Below are 23,992 nucleotides of genomic sequence, written 5' to 3' on the forward strand. Positions count from 1 at the left end.
AACCACACTGCTTTATCTAGTTTATGCTTACTGATCATCAGTTGACACTGGTTAGACTAAAGCATGCTGCAGCGTTCTTCAATGCATTCTCTGCATGCTCCATGGACTGTGTTGTGTCCTTGAACGATTCTTCCGAGCTGCAAGTCAATTCTCATCATTTAGTGAATTACAGTTGCATATCCACTTAGATTCAGCACTGCATCTCTTTGAATCGTAAAGATAAAAATTTGAACGGATACATAACCAAAGCGATAAAAAAAATGTACCTAGAATCATAAGCCTCTTTGGAATCAATGTATGACTGTCTATCATCGATGGTGTCAAAGAACGGATGCAACTCATCGTAATCTTGAACAACTTCAGGTTGGATAGAGAGCGGCTGAAGAACTCCGAGTTCGGATTGAATCGCCTCGGAATTATTATTGTTGTTGTTGCTGTTGTTAGTCATAAAAGGATTCGAAATCCACATCTGATTTCCAGCATCATTATTATTGTTGTTGTTGGTGTTGTTGTTGATGATGTTGTCTTTGGAGTCAATATTATAAGCAGCAGAGCTGTAGGCAGCATCACTGCTGTTAGAGTAAGACTGCTGTTGGTGCTGATCTATAGGAGCCACCGCGGTGGCATTGTTGTTATTATTGTGATTATAAGGGGGAGGATTGTGATTGAAAAGTGGGAGGGGATTGTTGGGCGGAGCCATCCCTAGCTCTAAGTGTGACGTCACGTATTCCGGCATGGACAAAATCTGGTGCTGGTGCTGGTGGTGCTGTCTGTACACTGCCAGCTGTTGATGAACGGCTTGGAGCTCTTCCTCCGCCACGAGGATTTGGTACTGGATCTGCCAGATCACCTCCCAGCACCCGTAGACCGGAAACTTGTCGCGCACGTTAGCTTGGTATATGATGGACCTCATGGCCTCTAGCTTCTGGCGAGGTTCGAGATTTTTAAGTATTTTCAAAATGTTGCTGACTCCGAAAAGCTTGTGTGCGTTTTGGAACATTTTGGGTTGGTCCGGCGGGAAATAGGGAGCCAAGGGGCACTCCGCCCTGCACTTCCTTCGCTGGTACTTGCACGCGGCGCAGGCCTGGCTGGTGGTGCCCTTCAGGGTCATTTTTTCGATCCCAAAATGAGATTGGAACCAATCAGAGAGCCGGAAAGGCGAAAAACCTCGAAAGCAGTTGGAGAGGAGAGTGATGCAGTGGTTGAGATTGAAGAGGATGAGGAGGAGAGTGGCGGTGAGTTGGAGGAGGAGGAGGGGGAGGAGAAATGGAAGTGGTGATATGGGGAACATTTTTTTGGATCTGAAAAGGTCTGGAAATGTGCGGATTTACTGGAAGCTGGGAGAGACTGAGTAAAAGAAAAGATTGAAGAGAGGAAGCGAAATTGGCGGGGAACTGTGAAGACCGTTGGGGACAAATGTTGGAATTTTGTAAGAGAAAAAGTGCTAAACTTTAGGGACTTTTTTTTTTTTTTTAGTGGTCGTAGCCACTTCACACTGACCCCCTTCCTGAATGACGTGGCAAATCCCAACTTCTAGTTTCTAAATTTGATTTCTTTTGAATTTTGAGGTCACTATGGTGAAGTTACGACTCTATTGATACGTGGAACATGTCAAAATTATTAAACTATTATCTTGTTTGTCATGTTATGTAGACAAATTTAAATTACATTGAAGGAAACCGAACTCTGACTAGCAGTTAGACAAGTCTCTAGTCAAATGTATGTCAGGGTCTCCTTTGCTTTTGTAAGATTTAGAGAAATATCACGAGTCCATTGCCCCAAATAAGAGAAAGTCGGCCTTAGTGATCTAACAATGCCGAGCAGAAGTGTTGTTTTACTTTGGGGATAACATATCTTCCCCAAGAGTAAGAACTTAGACCTCCTCTACAAGAGAGTGAATACCGCCAAATCGTAGTTCTCGTAAAAACAAAGTTATGGGGAGGATAAAGGGCAATATATCTTCATTTTTAACCTAATTGTAGTATCCAAATGAAGCAACAAATTTACTGTGATCCGCAGTTCCAAAGACCCAAAAGGGGAAGGGCCATAAGGTGATCTATACTATACAAAAACCTTTTCAAAACTTGGGGGAAATTTTATATAAAAATTAAAAAAAGTCTTAAGCAAACACCTTAATTTTCTTAAACCTATATTCCCCAGTTACAACTGTTACATACTCTGAGACCCAACTGGTAATCAAAGCCACTTATCGAAACGGCATATAGTACGCTCCTTAAATTCGCATAAATACGCCCAGACAAGCCATAAATACGCATATATACGCCCAGAGAGGCTGTAAATTCGCATACATACGCCCAGACAGGCCGTAGTAGTTGTTGCTGCCTTCTTCGTCGAAGAGTCCAACCTTAAAGGAAAGTTGCAGGACAGTGACCTGATTGTGCTGAAGACTATTCGAAGGTAAACGTACCAAAAGCTTAGACTTTTCGGCTCTTCGATGGTGAAACTCTTTAGATACACGGTTCTTCGTCAAGGACCAGCTGCTCCCACAAAAATTCTTGATAATATCACAAAACTGTTAATTCTATATCAGAACTCTGAACTTCGACCGGAACATTTATATCCTTCTTTTTTCTGAAACTGACGTTGCATACTTTACTGTCTAACCGGAAGGATGGAATGCGTTTGCTATGAACAATTCCTCGTGGTAGACGACGAAAGGATGTTACAACACCAATGCTCCCTTGCGAAGTCTGAAAACGTAATGAGTTCCAGAAAAAGCCTAGTTTACAGCTTCAAAGAAAAGAACCTGTGGTTGCAAATGCCCTCTTTCACACATGTTAAGAACATCAACCCAGCCACCAATCACCTGTAGACACATCAGACACAAATTATAACGAAGGTGGAAAGAAGAGCAAAATAAGGCATGATTTACACTAGAATAACCGACTTTACCTTGACAGTTTTATCATCGTACATAATCCAGCATCCACGGTCATGACTATAGGCAAAGCAATGGTAATGTTGTCCATAGTAGCAAACCTAAAAGTAAATAGTAGATATGAGATAAAACGAGAGAGCGGTATCCATAAATTCTTGTTGAGATTCAAAAGTTATGCACCGATAACATAGGAGCCAGTTTCCAATTAAACAAACGAAATTGGATATATTAAAAATAAAAAGGCCAGAGGAATCTAAGTTTATGGATAAGAAGTGTAAGCCGTTGTCATTTCACAACCAGAGGAAAAATACGCAATGCAGGTTGCATTTTGGGAAAACAGAACGCTACTATATGCATGACAACAACATTGAGGGTTATCCAAATATGCATACCACAGAAACCAAGTTGTGCGTGGTCTTTGGATCCAGGCCACGATAAAGGACGCTGATATCTATCTCAGTATTAAGAGCTGCCAATGTTGCTTTGATGTCATCAGCACTCTCACATGTCTTCTGCCAGCCCAGAACTGCACGAAGAAACAAAAATGTTGATGAGTTTTCAGGGTAAGCCAGTTTCTCTTTACAAACATAAGTGAGCAATGAATATTCTCATGATAAGTCTTCAAGTCACCTGTTGTGAAAACATGTGGTGGGGTTGAAAGAATGTGATGGATATGGTTGAGCTTCCCGCATCCACCAGCTTCAGAATCACAGGCTAATTGGTGATTCATCTCCACATGATTTAGAAGCTCGTCATAGGAGCTTTCTGCACACATAACCTGAATAGCAAAGAAAGATAAAAAGAGATAGATGCAATCAGTTACAACGCCGAAACAGTAACAAGTTGCTTAGACTAAGAATTTCAACCATCAAGAAAATAAACAATCATAAAAATTGTTAACTGATACCTTCATTGTTCGCAGAGCACTGGCATTTATGTTATGGAAGAAGGAAGTATACTTGAGATGTCTGGACTCCAAACCACAATTGTAGCAATTCATTCGTTCAAAAATGTCCATGCCAAAGATGGAATGCACTATACAAGCATTGTTTGAACAATCCCAAGACCCTGGACAACCACTTTCCACTGATTCAGCATCGGAAACACTTGAAACAGGAGTAAATGACCGGTGAAGACAATCAAATATGACCACCAAAACTTCAGAAGCATCATTCATCTGAGCCTGTACGGTTGCTAAAATGTTAGTACCAGCTTCCAAAAATGAAGATAAATTCATGACATATGAGCCAAATATGACTTCAGAATAATTGTAGATTTGTACGAGAGGCAAGGGATACAATCAAATTCTCTAAATATACCTCCTGGAAGAAATTACTTTCTGGATACAGGTTGCTTAAAGCTATTCTCAAAGAAGTAGGGGCAACTGCTTCTCTACGAGTATCTGCAGATGCATTGCTCAGAGCAGTAAAGATTTCATACAATGCACAGACAACACAAGGACTCCCCACATGAACGTGCTTTGATGTTGATCTCCGGAGTAACTCATCTCGAAACAGTCTAATATGCCATAAAGACTGCAATGACAAGATTAAAAAGCAATGTTTCAATATCAATAAGATGCTCGGGAAAAATGAACCCACAACATAAATTTGACAAGCACTCTGTATTAATAGACCTGTATAATAACATTCAGAAAGCAGTTGTATTCACCAACTTCATTCTTTAACCCTGTGCCAAATATATCGGTTTCATTCGCATTTTCATTTACAATGTCATTGTGTAAAACACCATTATCTACATCTGGAGATATTCTTCTGGCCATCCTCAAATTTGAAACTACAGGAAACTTCTGACGCTCTTGGAATGTGTCTGCGAAATAGCATGAATAAAAATGGTCAGACAGTTGCACAAAATATTATACTATATGGTAAGTGCTCAGAGCCTCACCTGATGGAAAAAAATGCATCAGTGAGACGGCTAGTAGAAGTACAACTTGACAAGGTTTAGCGTATTTTTTATTAGACTGCATTATACACTCTCCACAAGCCCTCAATTTATCATCAAGGCCTCTATTAATCATACTTAGATCACATACTTGCTGTCAGTATATCTTTTGTTATTCATGCATGATTCCGAACCAGATTATTGCACAGAATTATATTTCAAGACGAAGCAATGCTCTCAATACCTACTTAATGCTTTTTCCTGATGACAATAAATAAAACTAGTGCAAAATCTACCAGAGATGACACCTTTTTGATTTTCCTAAAAAGTCAAGGTTACTGATCTGACTCACTTATAGTTGAACTCTAACATGAACAAATCTGAGACTACTTATCTAGTTCATTCATAGACCATCCGACAGACTAGTCAAACAAATATGGAAATCATCATCTGTTAACTACAAGCATGGAGGCGGAATTTCTTCCTCACATACCTCAGCCCTACCATGGGTTGATCCTAGACCTCCTCTTTATTATAGAGGGGTACCATTGTGACAACCATGGTCAGAGGTTTATACATGTAAAGAATAAGTAACATAACAAAGAGACCACATAAATAAGAGAATAATTTTACCTAGGCTTTGGCGTACGGCCTTTTTAAGGTCAGCTTGGAACCTTTCTTCATCAACTTCCTCTGCTCGTTGCTGTCTCAATTCCTTTGTTCCATTGTCTGCCAAAACAGTATAACCGGTTTTCACTTAACAAAACTCATGCTCATATTAACGCCAAATTTCCCCAAAAAAAAAAAAAAAAAAAAAGATAGATGATCTTTGGTCATATTAGCAGAGCAGTAAAAACAGTGTGTTCAAATGAAAGGACATAAACTTCATGCTAATGAGACCATAGGACGAATCACTACACATAAAATTCTAATTTTATTATAAACTACTAGGCAACATTTTGGATGAGCAAGTAGAGATGAGGTTACCAAATAGAAATTCATACTACAAAAGAAATATCTTTTTATAAAGATATTACCAACAATCTTAGGTAAACATTTTCACTTAACTATAAAATGAGAATACGCGAAAGGACAAAATTGGCTAGTCAACAAGCAAACAATGACAGGGCCACTAATGTTGACATTGTTCAACGTACTGTCAAAATAATCAATCATCGAGACTAGAGTGGAAACAGTGGAAACCATGAAGGATATGCAAAACTTACTGTTGGTAAGAAGATTGTCATTTGAACCCTCCACACTCGACCTCCCAACTTCAACATTTTCCTTTCCAGATGACAAGCCTTGAGACTTTCCATCAAGCACTTTTGTGGAACTCCTCTGTCTTCGGTTTTTCCTTCCTGTCCGTCGATCAGAAGGCAAATAACCATCATCTTCTAGAATTCCTCCATTTGGCAGGCCTGCTCAAGAAAATACACAATGACAACATCTCCTATTATTAAATTAACCCCAATCTCATACAACGAAATCCTACACCAACCTTGGTTAACTTTAGCTTGATGAGCACTAGAAACGGTAGGAGAATTGACTGGCACTGCAGAACCATTTGCCAGGTTAACAGGCACGCCTTCTAAATTGTTGGTGAATCCAGTCTTCTGTGCCAACTGCTCCTAGAAAACATTTTCATTAGTTTTCCTACTTTCTCTAAATATCCTCTAATTTAGACAGTATTCCTCTTCAAATATCTTTAGTATTCAGTTCAATATACCAATTATTTATTAAATTTAACCTAGAAATAAGGAAACAGATACGAGAAGGGCACAACCAAACAATGATTACCTGGACAGAACGCTTGAATGGCTCATTAACATCTTGACCATTAGCACAAGGCTCCAAGTTAACATCATGCGGTCCCTCCACCACCTTCTCTGGATGAAATTGAGTAGATTTCTTATTTTGCTCAGCAAGGTGCTTCTGCTTAGCTTCCTTTTCAATTTTTCTTTGAAACTTTAACGTTTCTTCCAGCTTTCTTTCCTCTTCTTCAAGTTCAATTCTCCGTTTGCATTCCTCTTCCAGCTGTTTCAAGTCATTGCCATTCAAAGAAATCACCAGCTCAGAATCTGGAAATGCACTATCAGATGCCCCTGGAAAGGAACTGCAGCAAGAGACACATCAGATATACATCAAAAATAAACTATAGCCAGTGCCCACCAATTATAATGGAAGGATAACATTATGAGGATAGAGTCAATACAAATGTGCATGTTAGGAGCAAGGAGACATACAGCTCAGAAGTCTCATCATGATGATAGTACTCATCCGAAACCCCACTACCCTACAGAAGTAAGAAAAAAAAATCGGATATAAGGATGTCTTCGTGGATTTGTAACATACATATAAACACCACAAAGAAAATAACAACCAGAAAACAGGATTAAAACCTTTGAATCTTTTGCTTTTCTAAACTCCTTGTTCTTCTTCTTATCCTTTGTTTTTTCCTGTGAATGTCTCAAATTATCGTTTCCTCCTCTGACACCTTTCTTAGAATCAAGTGCAAGTTCTGCCAAAAATGCTTCCCTTGCAGCATCGGACTTTTCTGTGGCATCTTTCTCAGCCAGATCCTCCAAATGTGCCTATAGATATAGACACAAGAATACATACTGTTAAACTCAGAAGCCTTAAACATGGCACAAAGATTAAATTTGTTTAATACATACCCGCAGGTATGACTTCACTAGAGGCAACAGTATCGACCGATAATCATGGGCAGAAATATGTTCAAGCTTAACTTCCATTTGCTGCATTCCAGTAACATTTTGCATAATCCGTGCATCTATTTTGCTAAGCTGCATGAGAAAACAGCTGAGGTAAAATGGCAACGATCAATATCATTATTTTAATTAAAAGGTAAGCCAACTTAGAATCTATCAACTGACCTCTACATATAATTGTTCTTTCCGTCTCTGAATTGCAACTTCTACACATGTGTCCAGCTGATGTACATAATCCTTGGCTCTCCGATCATCATCTTCCCCAAGTTCCAAGACACATAACTGAGAAGTCACACCACCATAAGTTTCCTCATATCCAAACTGATTAATATTTAGAGCTTCAGATTCTTTTAACACATTTGATATGGCATCTAATTCAGTCCTATTGCTGAGGAACATCACATCATTCTCTCTCCTGAGAAGCTCTTCTCTCCTCTTCTTTAGAATGGACTCAAAGCTTCGGTGGGCAAACTCTGTGACACTTTCCCTCTTCTTACCTTCTTCAATACAAAGATCCTCCACTGCCTGTAATGCTTCTTCATAGTTTAAATGCTCACACTTTTTCTCACAGAGAGACCGCAGGTGGTAAAACTCCTTTTCAAGCATCTGAAGGATTTCCATCCCTTGTTTTGTTTTCTCTTCTTTTGTGTGTACCCAGGATGTCAGTTGTTCCCCACTAGTTGGACCTGCAAATATCCAGGATAGCAGAGCATCGGAATCAGGAGGAACCCCATTTTCCTTACCAACGACAACAACAGGAGCAGCGTCAGTGACAGGATGATGACCAACATCACATGTACATTCAGATGACAATAGACACTCATCCAAAATGAGGCAGGATGCATCTCCATTGAGAACAATCCTCTCCTTAATCTCTACACCCTTATTTGCGTTATTCGCATCATCCGCAGGACTGCTACTTTTGTCAGAATATCTACCTAAACCACAAGCATGGGACAGGTCCTGCAAGAACTTGAGGATTTTCGTAAGCTGGGTAGCTCCTAGAAAGCAAATGCACAGAGGTGTTTGCTCCACACCGTGGTTGAGAAGCTGAGAACAGGAAGCCTGTAGCTCATCCATTGTAAATTGTATCACCCTGTTAAGATGGCTTGCAGCAAGATATTTGTGCCTGATAAGCACCTCAAATAAGGCATGAATTCTTTCAAGAAGCTTTTCGCGCTCAGAATCATCAGATACTGGCCAACCATTAGCAACAGAAGAATAAGCAATCGACCCATTGTCCTCCTCGCACTCCCCACACTCAACATGGGCAAGTTTCTTATGGTTATTTCCCTCAACAGTACAGCCACTAGGACTATCCCCAAGCATTTCCTTCTCAGGCGAAGAATCGCACGCATCTTTGAAGCACTCATCACAATCCTTGTTATGATTCCCAGAGTAGAAATCCTCAACCACCTCAGGCTCCTTGCATTTTCTTTGATCCGTAAGCATTCCAACTGCAGACGACGCATCCAACGGTTTCCAAGAACTACTAAGCAGCATCTCAGTCCATTCATTTTCAACCTTTTGAGGCAAAACTGACTGCATTTTGGGGATAAGGTTTCCCACATGCTCTTGCACAACATGGTGCATATGGGACTCACAATCCACAAACTTCTCATTACATCTACAACAAACCCAGAACTTCCAGCTCCTATTACTCTCCGCAAATGTCAATGCCTCTGATATAACCTCATTTGCCAAACCATCCTTAGACGAACTAAACTTCGCCTTAAGATCGCTAACTCTAAACTTAAGTAACTCTTTCTTCATATCAACAGTCAATGATTTCCAAAATGACCGAACCAAATCCTTCCTCTCCGCTGAGGACCCATTTTTCCTCAAGTTCCCAAACTTTCTCCTCTCACTACCTCTCTGACTAGACCCCGATGACGAATCTAATCCCCTATCACTCTTCTCACCCTCATTTCCCAATTGAGGCACATCAGACTTCTGCTGCAAGAGCCTCGCCGCTGCCACTCTCACTTCAATCTCTTTCCTTCTCTCCTCCGGCGTCTTAGTGGCCTTCTTAATCTCATTAGGCCGCCTGGTCTGCACCAGCCTCACCTCCATTGGGTCCTCCGTGGCCCTCCGAATAGGAATCAACCGAAACTTCTCCTCCCCATTGCCCAAATTCTTCATCCAAGTCGAAATCGAAGCGATATTGGACTTCTGAATAAGCTGCCTCAGCTCATTCTGCACGTGCCCAATTCGAGCATCGGCCGTTGATATCTTCTGCTGGCTCTCCTCCTGCAAGCTCTCCCTGGCGGGATCGACCGGCTTCTCGATCGCCAGCGCCCGCTCGCACTCCGCCACCACTTCCTCGTACTCCTTCCCGTCGTTGGCCGCCTCATAGAGCAAATTGGCGTAGAAGTGCGCGAACTCGATCGAGTTTGGCGAAAGCTCGACGGCTCGGCGCGCTGAGTCCATCGCGTTTCGCAAATGCCGCTGCTTCGAGTTGGGGTCGTCGATAATCGAGGCGACCTTGACGCACACAGTTCCCTGGACTCGGTGAATCAGCGCCGAGTGAGCCGAGTTCTCGTACCGCTGGCACGACTCCTTCATCAGCCGCAGCGCCTTGGTGTGGTTCCCCCGCCGCAGAGCGGTCAGGGCACGCTCGCATTCCACCTTCGCCGCCCCGCCGTCCGATTCGATCATCGGCAACGGCGAGGATTCGATCTTGTTATTCGAGAGGAGTAGGGCATCGGGCTCAGCTTCGACGAGAGCCAGAGTGGTGTCTGATTGGGACGAAAAGACGGCGTCTCCATCGGCCACCGGGAGTGGCTGAACAGCCGCCGGCGACTGCTTGGGTCGCGGAGCAGCGTTTCGCTTCTTATTACCCATGTATCGAACTCTCTCCCAATCCCCAACTCACATGCATATGTATATATATATATAATTCTCTCTCTATTTTATCTGTATATATGTGCACCTATACATATATGCCGATGTATAAAGTTGTAAGGGTTCTTACAGGGGGAGGATGGTTGGGGAAGGACTGGAATTTCACAAGGGGGACGGCGGCGATGAGTGATCGGCGGCGATTTTTAGAGAGACAGAATGGAGAGAGAGAGAGAGAGAGACGCTACCTACTAGTAGAAGTGGCCATGGAACAAGAAAAGGCCATTAGAGGTTTGATGAGGAAATAAGCAAAGGGGAGAAAGGCGGATTAAGGTTATTTATATTATATGTGTGTGGGGATTGTGATTAGACTCTCTTAAAAATGTTGTTAATTATGGTTTTGTTTTGGTTTTAGAATATGGTTTGAGGGACGCTATTCGTAAAAGTGATACTCTTTATAAATTATCTGTTATTTTACCGTTTAATATTATTTTTCATATTAATATTATAAAATATTAGGTTCAAAAATTAAGGTGAGAGAAAGTTCTTTCAATTCTGAGAGATTCAATTTAGCATTTCTCATATGATTTTAAACAGGATAGTGGTTCCAAGTTGGAAATTTAGGTAAACTATAAAAACACAAGTCTCGTGTAATAATAAGATTTGAATTGTTATAAATAAGGAAAACTAATAAAAGGGTTTGAAAATTTTAAGTTTTAACGATAAGGACAAAATAAAGGTAAAGTGAATAGTACCATGATTAACTTTTTAATGTAAAAATATAATTTTTCGTTAAAATAAACAGTACTAAAAGCTTTTCGTTAAAATCTACTTATTAATAATGTCGAACTTAGAACTTATTATTAATTTAATTTTTAGCTGTCGCAAGTGAGTTCACATAGCTTCTCAATAAATAGTGTCTTTTGAGTACTTCCTTGAGAAGGTTAATATTTTTTTTTTTAATCAAAAATATAGCTTAATTCCCCAAGAAAAAGTAGGATATGCAATAATCGATAAAATAAATAAATAAATCTTTTGATTACTTCCTCGAGAAGGCTATCTTTACTTTTCTTTATTGTGTTGGGTGGAATCTTTGTAAGTGAGGTCTTTTGATGACTTGGAAATCAAAATGACTGAAACTCTTTTATTTCAGCCCACAAATTTAAGATTGAATGAGTTACAAAACATTCATGGGTGAAATAACGACTTGAATGAGTGGCAAAACATTGATTTTGAGTTTTAGTTTTCGAAATCAATGTAAAGATAAATTACATATTGAATCGGATATGTGAGAGTAATTTAGATAGTAAATTTAAGTTTGAAGAAACATCTGATATTTTAATTTAAATTTAATATGATGCAGAAGGCAGGTTGAGAGTAGAAAGAAGTTAAATGAGAATAAAGTATGTAAATCTTGATTGGGTGCACAAACTTTTGTGTGCTCCGAAGTACCGATTACCAACAATTAAATCTTAATTGTAGATTTTTATATAGAAATCTAAAGGTTAAACTCCGGAATAGCCAAAAAAATATCTTCTATGGTACATATCTCTCGATTTATTATTTATGTGACAAAAGAAGATTACGAATAAACATCCAGAAATAGCTAAGAATTTGTGTACACAAGTTCTCAGCATTTTTATCGCACCTTTTTTTTTTTTATGTTCTCTTGAGTCTCGATGGAATCGGACCACACCAACTTCAGTCCAAAAGAAAAAGGAAGCTCACCAACTTAACGGTCAATCCGAAACTACCAAACACTTGAAAACATTTTTAAACTGATTTATGTCCGTTGAATCTCAACCATCCCCATTTCCATCAGCAGCATGTCCTGTTCCACGGAAGGGATCCTCTTCCTCCTAATCTATCAAGTTCGGGAATCTACACCGTTGAAATTTGATCCAATGACTACATACAGAAGCCTACTTTAAAAGTTATAATAATTTTAACCGTTAGATCAAATTTTAACGGCCCGAATCTTCTGACTTGATGGATTAGGAGGAAGGAATCCGGAGAGGATCCCTTTCCCTGTTCCACTACTTACAAAATCCAAATTAGGGTTTCTGCTAAACAATTTTATTTGTTCTGTAAACAGCTGCACATGAGAACATAAGTACATTGTCATAATACATAAGAGGCCTCAATCAACCCCAACCTGCTCATCATCTTCCCCGCCGAGAAGGAAAACAAGAAATCGTGCGGTAGTGACAGAGCGGAAGAAGTGCTACCGCCTACAGTAAATGCATTCGCTCCACATAAGATTGGAGCAACCACCTGTTAAGAGGCTCCCCACATCCTATAAAACAACCAGAATTGCCGTTTTCAGTGACGAATGGGGAGCAAAAAACATTCAGCAGTTCCTGCACCGCCTGCCTAACCAAAGAAGCTCCTGTAACCCTACTCCGCCGGCCCCATCCTGTCACTATATCAATCCGGCTTGGACAAATCCCGGATATTAGCATTTGTTGGCGAAACCAAGCAAGTGTTCTTGATAGTGCTGTGACAGCAGTACCGTCAGACATAACGTGCAGGTTTATAAGCCAATAGCATGAGCTTTTCTCTGTGATGGCATCTGGATAGACATTCTTTTGTGCAGCCACCTCCCATACATAACCCGCCTCCTCCTTTAGCCCCGCCATGTGAAGAAAATCCACTACCGCATCTACTAGTCCCCTCTTGCTTTCTCTATCCTCGCTATGCATCAGATCCAAGAACCTGCACATGTGATCTCGCACGTTTTGACCATCTGGTCCTGCCGATGGCATAGACAGTAAGAATGTATGTGCAGGATGGCCTGTGACTGCCATAAGCTCACCGCAAAATCTCATGTCATATGGTGATTGTGCTTCTGTGCAACAACTGATAAGCAAGGTATATGTCTGCAGAGAAGGGTTTAGACCTAAACCCATCATGCTCTGCAGCAAGTGATAGGCATCTGACAGCTGGTGCACCCTAAGAAACGCACTGAGCAGAGAATTGCAAGTAGGCACATTAGGACGTAAACCTGCATGAAGCATTGCTTGATACCAATTCCAGGCTTTTTCCACATTACCAGCCTTACCCCACAAATCCACCAAAAGACCATAAACAGGCTCATCAGGTACCCAGTTCTTGCGTTTCATTTCATGAAAAATCGCCTCGGCTTCCTCAAGATATCCACAATGGCCAAGGACCTCCATTATTATGCTATAAGTTACTTTATCTGGTTCAAATCCCGCACCCTGCATGTCACGGTAGAGCTTTAAAGAAGTTTCATAATTCCTTGCCTTGGCCTGCAAAGCTATCATGATATTATACGTGACTAAATTGGGAACACAACCATGATTAAACATCTCACAAAACAGCCGATGAGCAGGAGCTAAATGACCAGCTTTCCCAAGACAGTTAATCATAACACTGTACGTGAATGTGTCAGGAGCAAGACCAGCCACTTGCATCCTGTCATACAATCCTAGGGCAACATCAAGAAACCCAGCTTTTGCATGGATGTCAATTAGTGTGCAGTAGGTGACACGGTCAGGTTCACATCCCGCTTCTTGCATTTGATTAAACACATTCATTGCTTCTTTTAAATAGTTTGCACGGCCATAACTATGAATTAGACGGTTATATGTCACAACATTTGGCTGGCAACCTTCTTTCACCATCTGATTAAGCAATTTGTTAATGGCACCAAACTGCCTGGAACGGCCAAGGATCCCAACCATGGTGGTATAAGTGTGCCCATCATGCTTGAATCCTGCTTGCCGCTTAAGCCAATAAAAAAATCCAAGAGCAACGGAATGATCTTGAAGTTGCTTTAAAATTTGGTTTGCTTGATATGCATCCATTGACCAGTTGAGATTTCCAAGAGCGGCCTCTGCAGCAGGACCCCATCTCATCTGTTGCAGTATGTGAGAAACATTATGAACAACATTCCCAGTGTGAGCATACTGTCTGTTGATTTGGGGAGCTATTCCTGTTGCCATTTTCACATCTCTTATGGGCCTGTTGAAACTTTTAGAGGCACGACCCATGGTCTCTGCATCAGAAGCCTGCACACTGGAACTGTAATTTGGAATGAAGTTTGAATGAGGTTTTGATTTCGGTGGCATAGACCTGTTCTCATGACGGTCGGAATATACAACATGAGGTACCGCTGAGCTTTCCGTCCTAGTATATGGAACATGATTTAGACCTTTAACGAAACTGGATTTCTCACCTTTGCCCTTTTGACCATGATTATTACTTGTAGGCTTTGATGCAGCTGATACCTCAGTAGATTGTTTTGGATGTACACTAGTGAAATGCTCTTTTTTTATTTGTTTCACGTGTGATGGCTTGATACCACTGAGGGGTCTGGTCGGATCAACCATACAGTTATTAAGGATTCCAAGCCCATCACATAAAGGAAGCTTGCCATTTACTATATCAGACAGAAAATTTACAGCAGCAACTCCTGCCTTAGCAAACTGGTCTGCAACGAGAGGTGATGAGTGCACCACATCCGTGGTACTAGCATAACTTACAGTCTCCGATCTCCCAAAAGATCGTGGTGCTGTTGCAACCTTATTAATAGAAGCTGTATGGTCAACACTTTCGGCTTTACGAAGACCTGCCACTTTTACTGCATCTCCCAAAAGGGTGGTTCCTGCCCTTGCTGAAGGTTTAGATACCATGGTCAATGGATTTTGGGCAAGTGCTAGCTGCCTTTGCGAAACACAAGCTTCATCTTCAGAGCAAGAGCATGAATTTCCATCTGTGGCACTACATCGTGGCCCGGTAAGGAAGAATGACCTCGCACCACTTGAAAGGTTACTTAATTGCTTTGCTCGCAACATAATTTACTGACAGGGTATCACCTGCATAAAAAGAATGGATATGAATTAGTAACATAAGAACAATTCTAGGTTTCTAACATCTTAAAAGAAAAGCTAGTGAGTACTGAGTAAGGAGTGACAGGCAGTCAACCACAAGTCAATTCCAGCTTTTCTAATCTACCCAACAGATAATTGATGTGAATCACCTTGGTCAGACACGATATCATATCAAACTTGCATCAAAACTATATAGTCGATTATCGTGAACCCTTAATACCTGGAATACACGTCCCTAGATAAGACGAACTGCTCCACATGGAAGATATCACTCATTCCCGTCAATAAGAAATGAACTCGTTAGATAAGAAAATTAATAGCATGGTCAGACTTCATTTCCAATTTGTTAACAAGTAGTCTTGAAATCCTCAAAGTGCTCAGTGATCCCAAATGGAGGTTGCACTCTATACCATTCCACTCCAGCAACGGTAATGACTAAACCAATTCCTTGTGATTCTGAGATCATTGGCTAGTAGAACCTCTCAGAAACACGATGTTAGATTTGAATGTGATTTGTAAGGACTTCTTCAGGAAGACACGTGTGAACAAGACACTCTATATTGTAACAATTCCATGAAGCACGTCCTGCACAGAATAGCACCAAACAAACTTACTTCAATACTCCTATCAGCAATAATTCTTCTTCGAGCGTATTTACTCAACAAAAAATTCCTAAACATACACATGTTGGACTTTATGATCAGCATTTCCATAGATTACAAATACACATGAATATAAGAGCTAACTAAGAATCTATCGAATTAGCACAGACAAGTGAGCAAGCAAGAAAGAACCTGATGAAGCCACTGATGAAAACCGATAGATAAATCTTCTACTCACTCAGAACCCTTATATTCAATCCAGTAGATAGGACTAGTATCATGTAAGCAAACGTATTTTTCTAACGAGCAGGGACTTATCTTATATTGACATAACCATAACTGCCTCCTTCCTATCATGGGATTGCAGTTGGTTACCGTAGAGTCTACGTTTTCTAACCAGGCCGTCCTATAAATCCTCCAAAAAAAGCAAGTGATCAACAGCTATATTGCCTCTAATTAACATGTAATTAGGGTTCCAACAACACAGAGAGTCTTCGGCATCTCTCTCGAAATCAATAAACTGGCTTACTCTGAATGTTTCACGGGCGGAACTATATATACATTTCATCATTCAATTATACAACATCTCACTGGCATACCTAGAACTCAGCAGATACTATAGTTGCAAAAATTTCATTTTCTCTTTCTACTGTAAACATTTCTAGTACTAAAATTTATTTGTTTTATTTTCTTAATGACAAACAAAAGATCAACACATACAAGCAATCCATAAACTTAAATCCACATTTTCCAATGAAAATCCTCAATTCCCACACACAAATGAACACAAAGATTGAAACTTCCAGACCAGCAAAGCCACCCTCCAACGTTAATCAAAACAAAAACGCACAAAAACACAAAAAAAGAACTAATCTTCACGACATCTCAGACTTCTCCAACAAAACCCATGTTCTCAATTACCACAAAACACAGAAAAAAAACACTAAAAATTCATCAAAAATCCAAACAATGAAGAAAAAAACTCAGAGAGGGAGAGAGAGAGAGGCACCTGCAATGGTGAACGGGCTTCTGGGTTCTTAACGCGTGTGTAGAGAGAGAGAGAGAGAAAGGAGAGAGAGAAAGAGAGAGAGAGGGGATGGCAGCGTCTCTGCTCTCTCCGCCGTCAAGACTGGAGCTTTATTACTTTTCCAACCAAGTTGGGGAGAAGGAGGCTACCATACCATCAGCTGTTTTTTCTCTTCGCCCTACTTTGTATTTTCCCCGACGTGTACCGTGGGATGTTCGGGACACGTGTCAGAGCCTTCATGGTTAGCACGTGACCTGAATCCGGATCCCCGCCGAATTTTCTTTATGAAAATTCTAGAAATTCGTGAATTGTATCTTTTCATCATACGCGATCATAAATTATTTTAAATATTTTTATTTAAAAATAAATATAAACAATACTTGATAAAAATTAATCACATAATATACGATAAATGAACACAATTCACTAATTTTCAAAATCCTCACCAAGAGGATCCGGTTGGCTGATGAAAACCCTACTTCTACAGATTTCCTTGGGTTCAGAATTTTTATTTGATTTTAATATTTTCGGGAGGATTCAGTCCGGCAGGCTGTTCTTGTCACCATTGTTCTCCTGGACATACTATTTTATGCTTTTTATGATCCATAAATAATTATAAAATAATATAGAAACAAATAGACATAAAATTTGGTTGGTCGAACGGTTATGATGGTGCAGGTGTAAAGTAGAAAGTTGAGGTAGAAGCTGGGGATTGCACCTGATGGCTGTGTCTACGTGGACGGAGACACGCCCCTTAGTCGGACTACGAACGGTCAAGTCAAAAACCCAAATGTAAAAGTATGTTTTTTTTCAAACATAAACTTTGTTTTTTCAAAAGTTTGTTTTGATTTTTGATCTAGTAATATTTATTTTTACTTGTAAAAAATATTTTAAATTTGAATTTCATGGATAACAAATTCGATACCAAATTAGATTATTCATTGTGTGACTTAACCGAAGTCCCTCTCTTTATAGTATAAAATATATTATTGTACTCTATAAAAAAATGTTCTTTGTTTTTTATTTTTTATAAGAGGACCAGTTTGTAATTTCGCCACAACAGTCCACCATTTTGGAGGCCAAAGAGACTCTTGGAGACATTTCAGCCTCTCTTGCCCATCATCGTGCGATTCACTAGCATCAAGAATCGAACCTGGGATATGCAGTGTGAAATACGAGCCTGAAACTCATCGTTAATCATTGAGTCACCCAGTGATGATTAAAATGTTCCTCATTTTTTTAATTTAATTGTTTGTTTGAACTGACGGCAACGGGAATTAAATAAATGAAAATAATTTGATTTTTTATTTTGAGAAAACAAAACCAAACCAATTTGCCAAAGTTCAGTTTATGAAAAGTTTTAGATTTGAATATCATAGATAACAAATTCGATACCAAATTAGATTGTTCATTATGTGACTTAACCGAAGTCCCTCTCCCTATAGTATAAAATATATCGTTGTACTCCATAAAAAAAAATGTTCTTTGTTTTTTATTTTTTATAAGAGGACCAGTTGGTGATTTCACCACAGCAGTCCACCATTTTGGAGGCCAAAGAGACTCTTAGAGACATTTCAACCTCTCTTGCCTACCATCGCGCGATTCACTAGTACCAAAAATTGAACCTAGGATATGCAGTGTGAAATACGGGCCTAATCATTGAGTCACCCAGTGATGATTAAAATGTTCCTCATTTTTTAATTTAATTGTTTGTTTGAACTGACGGCAACGGTAATTAAATAAATGAAAATAATTTGATTTTCTATTTTGAGAAAACAAAACCAAACCACTTTGCCAAAGTTCAGTTCATCATCGTACCAAAATCGAAGAAAATACCGTAGCAGCGGTTCGGTCCGGTTTTGGTTTCGGTTTCGGTTTTCGGCTTGACCTGCCCTCTCCCGTGTTGCTAAAGCAGATAATCTTGGTCAAATGAGTAATTAAATTCAGATAGCTAATTCCTCTAATTACTTTCCCTAATTATTCCGTTGGTTATAAACGGACCTCCCTATGTATTATCCGTTACCGATTCTAGAAATCGGATCTGGGTCGTTATCATGGGCCTTTGGTCTTCAGGCTTCACATTAGTTTCGGCCATGATATGTTTTCAGACCAGGCCCACACTATGTTTGTAAAACTCTTTTAATTTTTCTGGATCAGTTACATGTAGAGAATCATGTTCCTCTAGATTCAACGATTTAAGAAAATTATGGTTACATATTATTCGATCTCAATCCAACAATAAAGTTGAAAGTATAATAAATAAGTAAATGACATGACCACCTACCATTGGACCAAGATCGAACTCATCATTTTGGACCTATGCAACAGTTAGGTTGGTCTGTGTTTATTTGATAATTAGCAAAAACAGCACTTTAAAGTTAAAGCATAGAGTGAAAGTGAATGATCTTTACCTTAACCAAAAATTAGGAAGCATTGAACTATTGACTCTTTTTGTTGAGAATAAATCTCATATTGACGAGAGAATGAACTTTGCGTATGCTTATAAGTAATTTGGGCTGCTTCCTATATTGGCAATATTGGTTTTATGGTAGAACCTCAACTTTCTTCACTTCCGTCAATCTAACTGTCAAATTAACCGCTTTTTATTTGACGTAACACTTAAAATCGCTCATTTTTTGCTTACATGGGTGATACTTTCATGATACGCGGGTTATTCATTAACATACGTGCATTATGTGTGAAAAAGAAGGGAAGGAAAATGGTATGCGTACCCTTAATCCCTCAGTATCCCTCCCTAGTATGAACTATGAAGATAGTATGAAATATATGAATTATGAAGATAGTATGAAATAATGGTGAAATTCAATTATGTACACAGCCGGATCAGTTCCTTCTAAGATTGTCTCTACATACGTACCAGCGTGCACTAGGTTGTTCTTGTTCATGGAGAATCGTCGAAGCTTTACGATCACGACGTGAGTTGTGAGTTTAGCAGTTTAAAAACGGAATTAGCAGCTAGTTAGCTCATTAATCCTCATGTGATTAGGTAATGAACAATGATGGAAAAGCTTTCTTTCACTCATGCACGTAGACCACTTTAAACCCTAGCATGTGGGAATGTGGCATGAAATATAATAATTTAATTCATGAACTAAATAGTGCGTAGTAGGCCAAGTTCTTCTTCAATTTTGATTGAAAAGGATTGAAAAGGGAGAATGAAAGGCCATGTTTGGAAGCATGATTTTGTCTGGTGATATCTTCAAGAAAAGCATGTGTTCTTTCCCAGCTCACCCTCCACGCCTACTGCATCAAAAGCAAAGTTTATCAACTCTTTCCAGCTTTCCTTTTCAATTTTAATTTCAAAATTACTTTTGGCCACTGCTAGCTGTAGCTGTTTGATATAAACAAAATTATATGAGGGTCCCTTCATTACGATTAATTAATAATATATACTTGTGGATTAAGTAAAGAGATAGGGTTAATGAGAGAGATTGTATCTTGCTTGCAGTAAAAGAGAAAAGACTTTTTCTGTGTAACATCATGCATTATTAACAAATGGCAATCAGATAGTTGCAAGTTAGAATGCTTGATTGGTGAATTAGAGGGGCCTCAAGTGAGAAATAAGTCAAAGGAACCTTGATTTTACTTTCCTTCCCCCACACGCATAACCTTTAGACAAAAAAATATCATGGAGTTAGATTTGTTGGGTTTTATGATGTTTTGGAAAAATGTTAATCTTTTAGATTTGCTATGTTATATGTCTAAAGTGTGTGAAATTGTTAATATGAACAATGTTAGAGAGATTATATATATTATATTGATATTGATGTGATAAATGATACGTATAACCAACATCTAATCAGCTATTTAATTAATATAAAAACGTAATCTTCATATCATGTTTTATTAATTAATATTGACCATTGTTCTAATGAAAACACACAAATTTAGAACATGATTTTAATATGCATATTATTGGCTTCTTAGTTAAAATTGTTTTTGAGATTCGCATAATCTCTCATTTTAGTCTCTGAGATTTAAAATTGATAAAACTGATCTCTAACAGTTTGTCTACCGTCAATTATTTTGGTCATTCTGTAAAAAATTTCCCTTAAATAAGAATAAAATGACAAAAATACCCATACTTTTTGTCAAATCATTTTGGCCCATTGTTTATTAAATTAAGAGTATTTTTGTTATTTTGTTCTTTTTTTTAACATATATTTTTAGGGAATGACTAAACTAATTGATGGTGGACAAACTTATAAACCACTTTTATCGACTTCAATTCTTAGGGACCAAAGTGAAGAGTCATGACAATCTCAAGTATCATTTTGACTAGAATATCTACATTATTGTTTACTTAATGAGATAGCAATATAATGTACCATATATTTTGATTAGATTAGCATGTAGCAATGTTTCGATTAGATTAACTAGCAAGTTCAGTAGCAATACATTCATACCAACTTTTGCATGATATTATCCATGTATGCTGCTGCATGGACCTTTTGAGTGGTGGAGAGTGTAATTTACTGTATACAACCCACGATATAAGACAGATTTTTTCTACAAGTGAAAAGACACGTATAATCATGGGCGAAGCTACAGAGGAGCGAGGAGGGACGGACGCCCCTCCCCTCACCGGAAATCAAGCCCAGAAGCAACGGTTTAGCCCTTCTGATCCTGTCGGAAGTGGAGTTCCGGTTGTAGCTCTGGTTTCTTTGCTACTGCACGCAGCATCACCAAAGGCTTATAAGTTTTTTTATGAAAATTCTTAGACAAAACGACGCCGTTTCGGTCAATTGAGTTAAAAAAATGATTGAAGTGAGGACCACTGGTCCCCCATTTCCTCTTCACACTCACACCCCGACCCTTTTAAAAGAGCAGCAAAGTATGCCCCCAAAAACTCACAATTCACAAATATACCATCTAGTTTTGACTTGTTAAATTATATATTGGCAATGTATTTAATTTTGTATTTATGAATATAAATTTTAGTCTTCAATCACCTAATGTAGATTAATAGTTAGCACATAATTTAGTCTCTTACTTATATATAAATATTAGATAATTGGTAGCGTTCATTTTGATCATTTTCAAAGTAGTGTTCATTTTGATCTTTTCAAATGAGTAAAAAAATGAAGAACTTATGGATTTGGAGTTTACCTTAAAAAAATAGGTCAACTACAATTTACACTCTTCACGTTTGGAATGATTTCTAAAATGAACCACGAAGTTTTAAAATTCTCATAATGCATCATTAGATATATTATAAGTGTATTAATTTTTATCTTCGGCCTAATTGTACGATAATTTATTAAATTGATGACATTGTGAGCTTGATACCTTTATATGAGCTAACTTGTAAACTATATTTGCACCGATTGACTAAAAAACCTCTTTAATTTAGGATTATTAACCTTTTTAAAATTCGATTTTGACGAAGATTTAACTAAAACCAAAGGGTGATTGGCATCGAAAATGTGTTTTTTTTTTTTACGACTAGACAAAAGAAAAAAAAAAGGCATTTTGAATGGAAGAATTTGCAACGACCAATGACAAATTTTTTCTCTCGAAAAGTTTTTCCGATGACTTAATACCTTTTCCTACAACATGTTACCCTTGCTAATAACGTTTCATTATGCAATGAATGAGCACATCATGGAATGTTTTTATGACACAAAACCTCGTCGGTAACAATTTTTACCTATTCAAATTTCGCCCCTCCTTCCAATAATTCTTAACTTCACCATTGCGTATAATCTTCATTAATTCGTGCATGCATGAGAAAGCACATATGTGAAAGAACACGTCGTGGAAAATACTTAGCCTTTAAATTTGTGCATGTCATATATAAAATGGACCACATGTTAAAGATATCACGAAGGAAACTTAGCTAGGGTGTGTTAACAAGTGGAAGCCTTGACAGCAAAACCTGAAAGCACAAGTCGACTTCAACACAACATCTATCTTTGCAGCTATATGCATGTAATTCAAGGCTAAAAGCTGATAGTTCGACCCAACGATCTCCTCCCCAACTAATTATTTGGTTACATATTGAACCATATTTATAGCTACTTAGAACATCTCTAACACAAGAAAGAAAAAAAAGCATCTGTAACAGATAATACAAATTTAGCTCTCTAAATATAAATAGGCTTTTTAGTCAAAATGACCTCTGTAATTATCAAAACTCGCTTTGGTTCTTAAAATTTAAAATAGATAGAAGTGTGGTCCTTGAGATTGTTCACTGCCAATAATTTTGGTTATTCTGTGAAAAACCTCTGTTAAATGAAAGAAACTACTAGTTAAAAGAGAGGGATCAATTTGACAAAAATGTTCTCGATTTAACGGAGATTTCTTATAGAATTACCAAAATGATTGACGGTAAACAATCTCAATGACCACTTTTAGCGATTTAAATCTCAGGGAGTAAAGTGAGAAGCTATACAATCTCAATGACCATTTTAGGTAAAAAGCCATATAAATTTGTTGACCTGCATGGCATTTTGAAGACCAAAATTTACTTTTCAGAAATTTACATTTTAACGAATTCTTCAAATTTCAATACTTTATTTCACAAAAACAAAGTTCCGAAATTTCAGCAGTATGAAAAAGAATATCAAGAAGTAAAAGTTGAAAAGCACTTTTATTTACTTGGGTTTTTACTTAGAACAAAAGTGATCGTGATTGTGAATTTGTGATTGCCTTTCTGCTTGGACTCCTTTCCCCCGCTAATTACTTTTAGGTAAAGGAAGAACTTACTTGGGAAGAAGGAAAAAAACAAATCATATTACAAGCTTTCCTTTTAGAAAAGATGATACGCGTGCCATCATCTTGTTGACTTCGGTGGTGGAATCTTAAGTTTTCCATGTTTGTGGGCTTTCAATGACTTCTTCATGTCGACCAAGTCACCACCTTATCACTTTCACACCTTCCTCTCTTGATTTTCATATATATTTCTTCCCCAAGTCCATAGCCATAGTTTGGGTTTTGCTTCCTCTCCGGACATCACAGTCCGGAGTTCAAGGACTAGAGAATTTGGACTGTTCAAGGGTTCTTGGTTTGTATGAGATGAGTCAACGAAATGAATTAAAATGAATTGTCGAATTCAATTTGAGATGTTCGGATTACCTATTCCTTGAACTCCGAACAATGAGATCAGG

General features: G+C 38.6%; 3 protein-coding genes across 4 annotated transcripts; all 3 read right to left on the minus strand.

Annotated features, from left to right (window-relative positions):
* Window positions 1-37: 37 nt before the first annotated feature.
* On the minus strand, window positions 38-1,291 carry LOC137712053 (LOB domain-containing protein 27-like). The gene is made up of 2 exons (XM_068451202.1): window positions 267-1,291; window positions 38-137 (listed from the first exon to the last, which is right to left on the minus strand). The coding sequence occupies exons 1-2, from the start codon at window positions 1,289-1,291 to the stop codon at window positions 38-40; spliced, it is 1,125 nt and encodes a 374-aa protein (XP_068307303.1).
* A 650-nt stretch (window positions 1,292-1,941) lies between these two features.
* LOC137712595 (uncharacterized) lies at window positions 1,942-10,737 on the minus strand. 2 transcript variants are annotated; one of them, XM_068451692.1, is made up of 15 exons: window positions 7,702-10,737; window positions 7,483-7,611; window positions 7,207-7,398; window positions 7,051-7,100; window positions 6,605-6,920; window positions 6,306-6,435; window positions 6,031-6,225; window positions 5,438-5,533; window positions 4,536-4,729; window positions 4,219-4,434; window positions 3,807-4,082; window positions 3,530-3,677; window positions 3,292-3,425; window positions 2,914-3,000; window positions 1,942-2,827 (listed from the first exon to the last, which is right to left on the minus strand). In XM_068451692.1, the coding sequence occupies exons 1-15, from the start codon at window positions 10,378-10,380 to the stop codon at window positions 2,741-2,743; spliced, it is 4,929 nt and encodes a 1,642-aa protein (XP_068307793.1). In that variant the 5' UTR covers window positions 10,381-10,737; the 3' UTR covers window positions 1,942-2,740. The 2 variants fall into 2 exon arrangements, with proteins under 2 accessions (XP_068307793.1, XP_068307794.1); XM_068451693.1 differs by having other exon boundaries at window positions 6,306-6,429; window positions 7,702-10,736.
* Window positions 10,738-12,116: 1,379 nt separating this feature from the next.
* Window positions 12,117-16,899, minus strand: LOC137712572 (pentatricopeptide repeat-containing protein At1g18900-like). Its single transcript, XM_068451664.1, has 3 exons — window positions 16,845-16,899; window positions 15,454-15,818; window positions 12,117-15,218 (listed from the first exon to the last, which is right to left on the minus strand). The coding sequence occupies exon 3, from the start codon at window positions 15,195-15,197 to the stop codon at window positions 12,609-12,611; it is 2,589 nt and encodes an 862-aa protein (XP_068307765.1). The 5' UTR covers window positions 15,198-15,218; window positions 15,454-15,818; window positions 16,845-16,899; the 3' UTR covers window positions 12,117-12,608.
* Between the last annotated feature and the right edge of the window lie 7,093 nt (window positions 16,900-23,992).

Source organism: Pyrus communis, chromosome 13 (genome assembly GCF_963583255.1).
Source record: "Pyrus communis chromosome 13, drPyrComm1.1, whole genome shotgun sequence".
Taxonomy (NCBI): Eukaryota; Viridiplantae; Streptophyta; class Magnoliopsida; order Rosales; family Rosaceae; genus Pyrus; species Pyrus communis.

Coding starts and splice junctions, on each gene's coding strand:
- LOC137712053 (XM_068451202.1), bottom strand. CDS start 1,291: ATGTTCCCCATATCACCACTTCCATTTCTCCTCCCCCTCCTCCTCCTC. Junction 138..266: donor AAAGAGGCTTATGATTCTAG/GTACATTTTTTT, acceptor ATTGACTTGCAG/CTCGGAAGAATCGTTCAAGG.
- LOC137712595 (XM_068451692.1), bottom strand. CDS start 10,380: ATGGGTAATAAGAAGCGAAACGCTGCTCCGCGACCCAAGCAGTCGCCG. Junction 7,101..7,206: donor GAAAAGCAAAAGATTCAAAG/GTTTTAATCCTG, acceptor TTACTTCTGTAG/GGTAGTGGGGTTTCGGATGA. Junction 4,730..5,437: donor GGCCGTACGCCAAAGCCTAG/GTAAAATTATTC, acceptor GCTATTTCGCAG/ACACATTCCAAGAGCGTCAG.
- LOC137712572 (XM_068451664.1), bottom strand. CDS start 15,197: ATGTTGCGAGCAAAGCAATTAAGTAACCTTTCAAGTGGTGCGAGGTCA.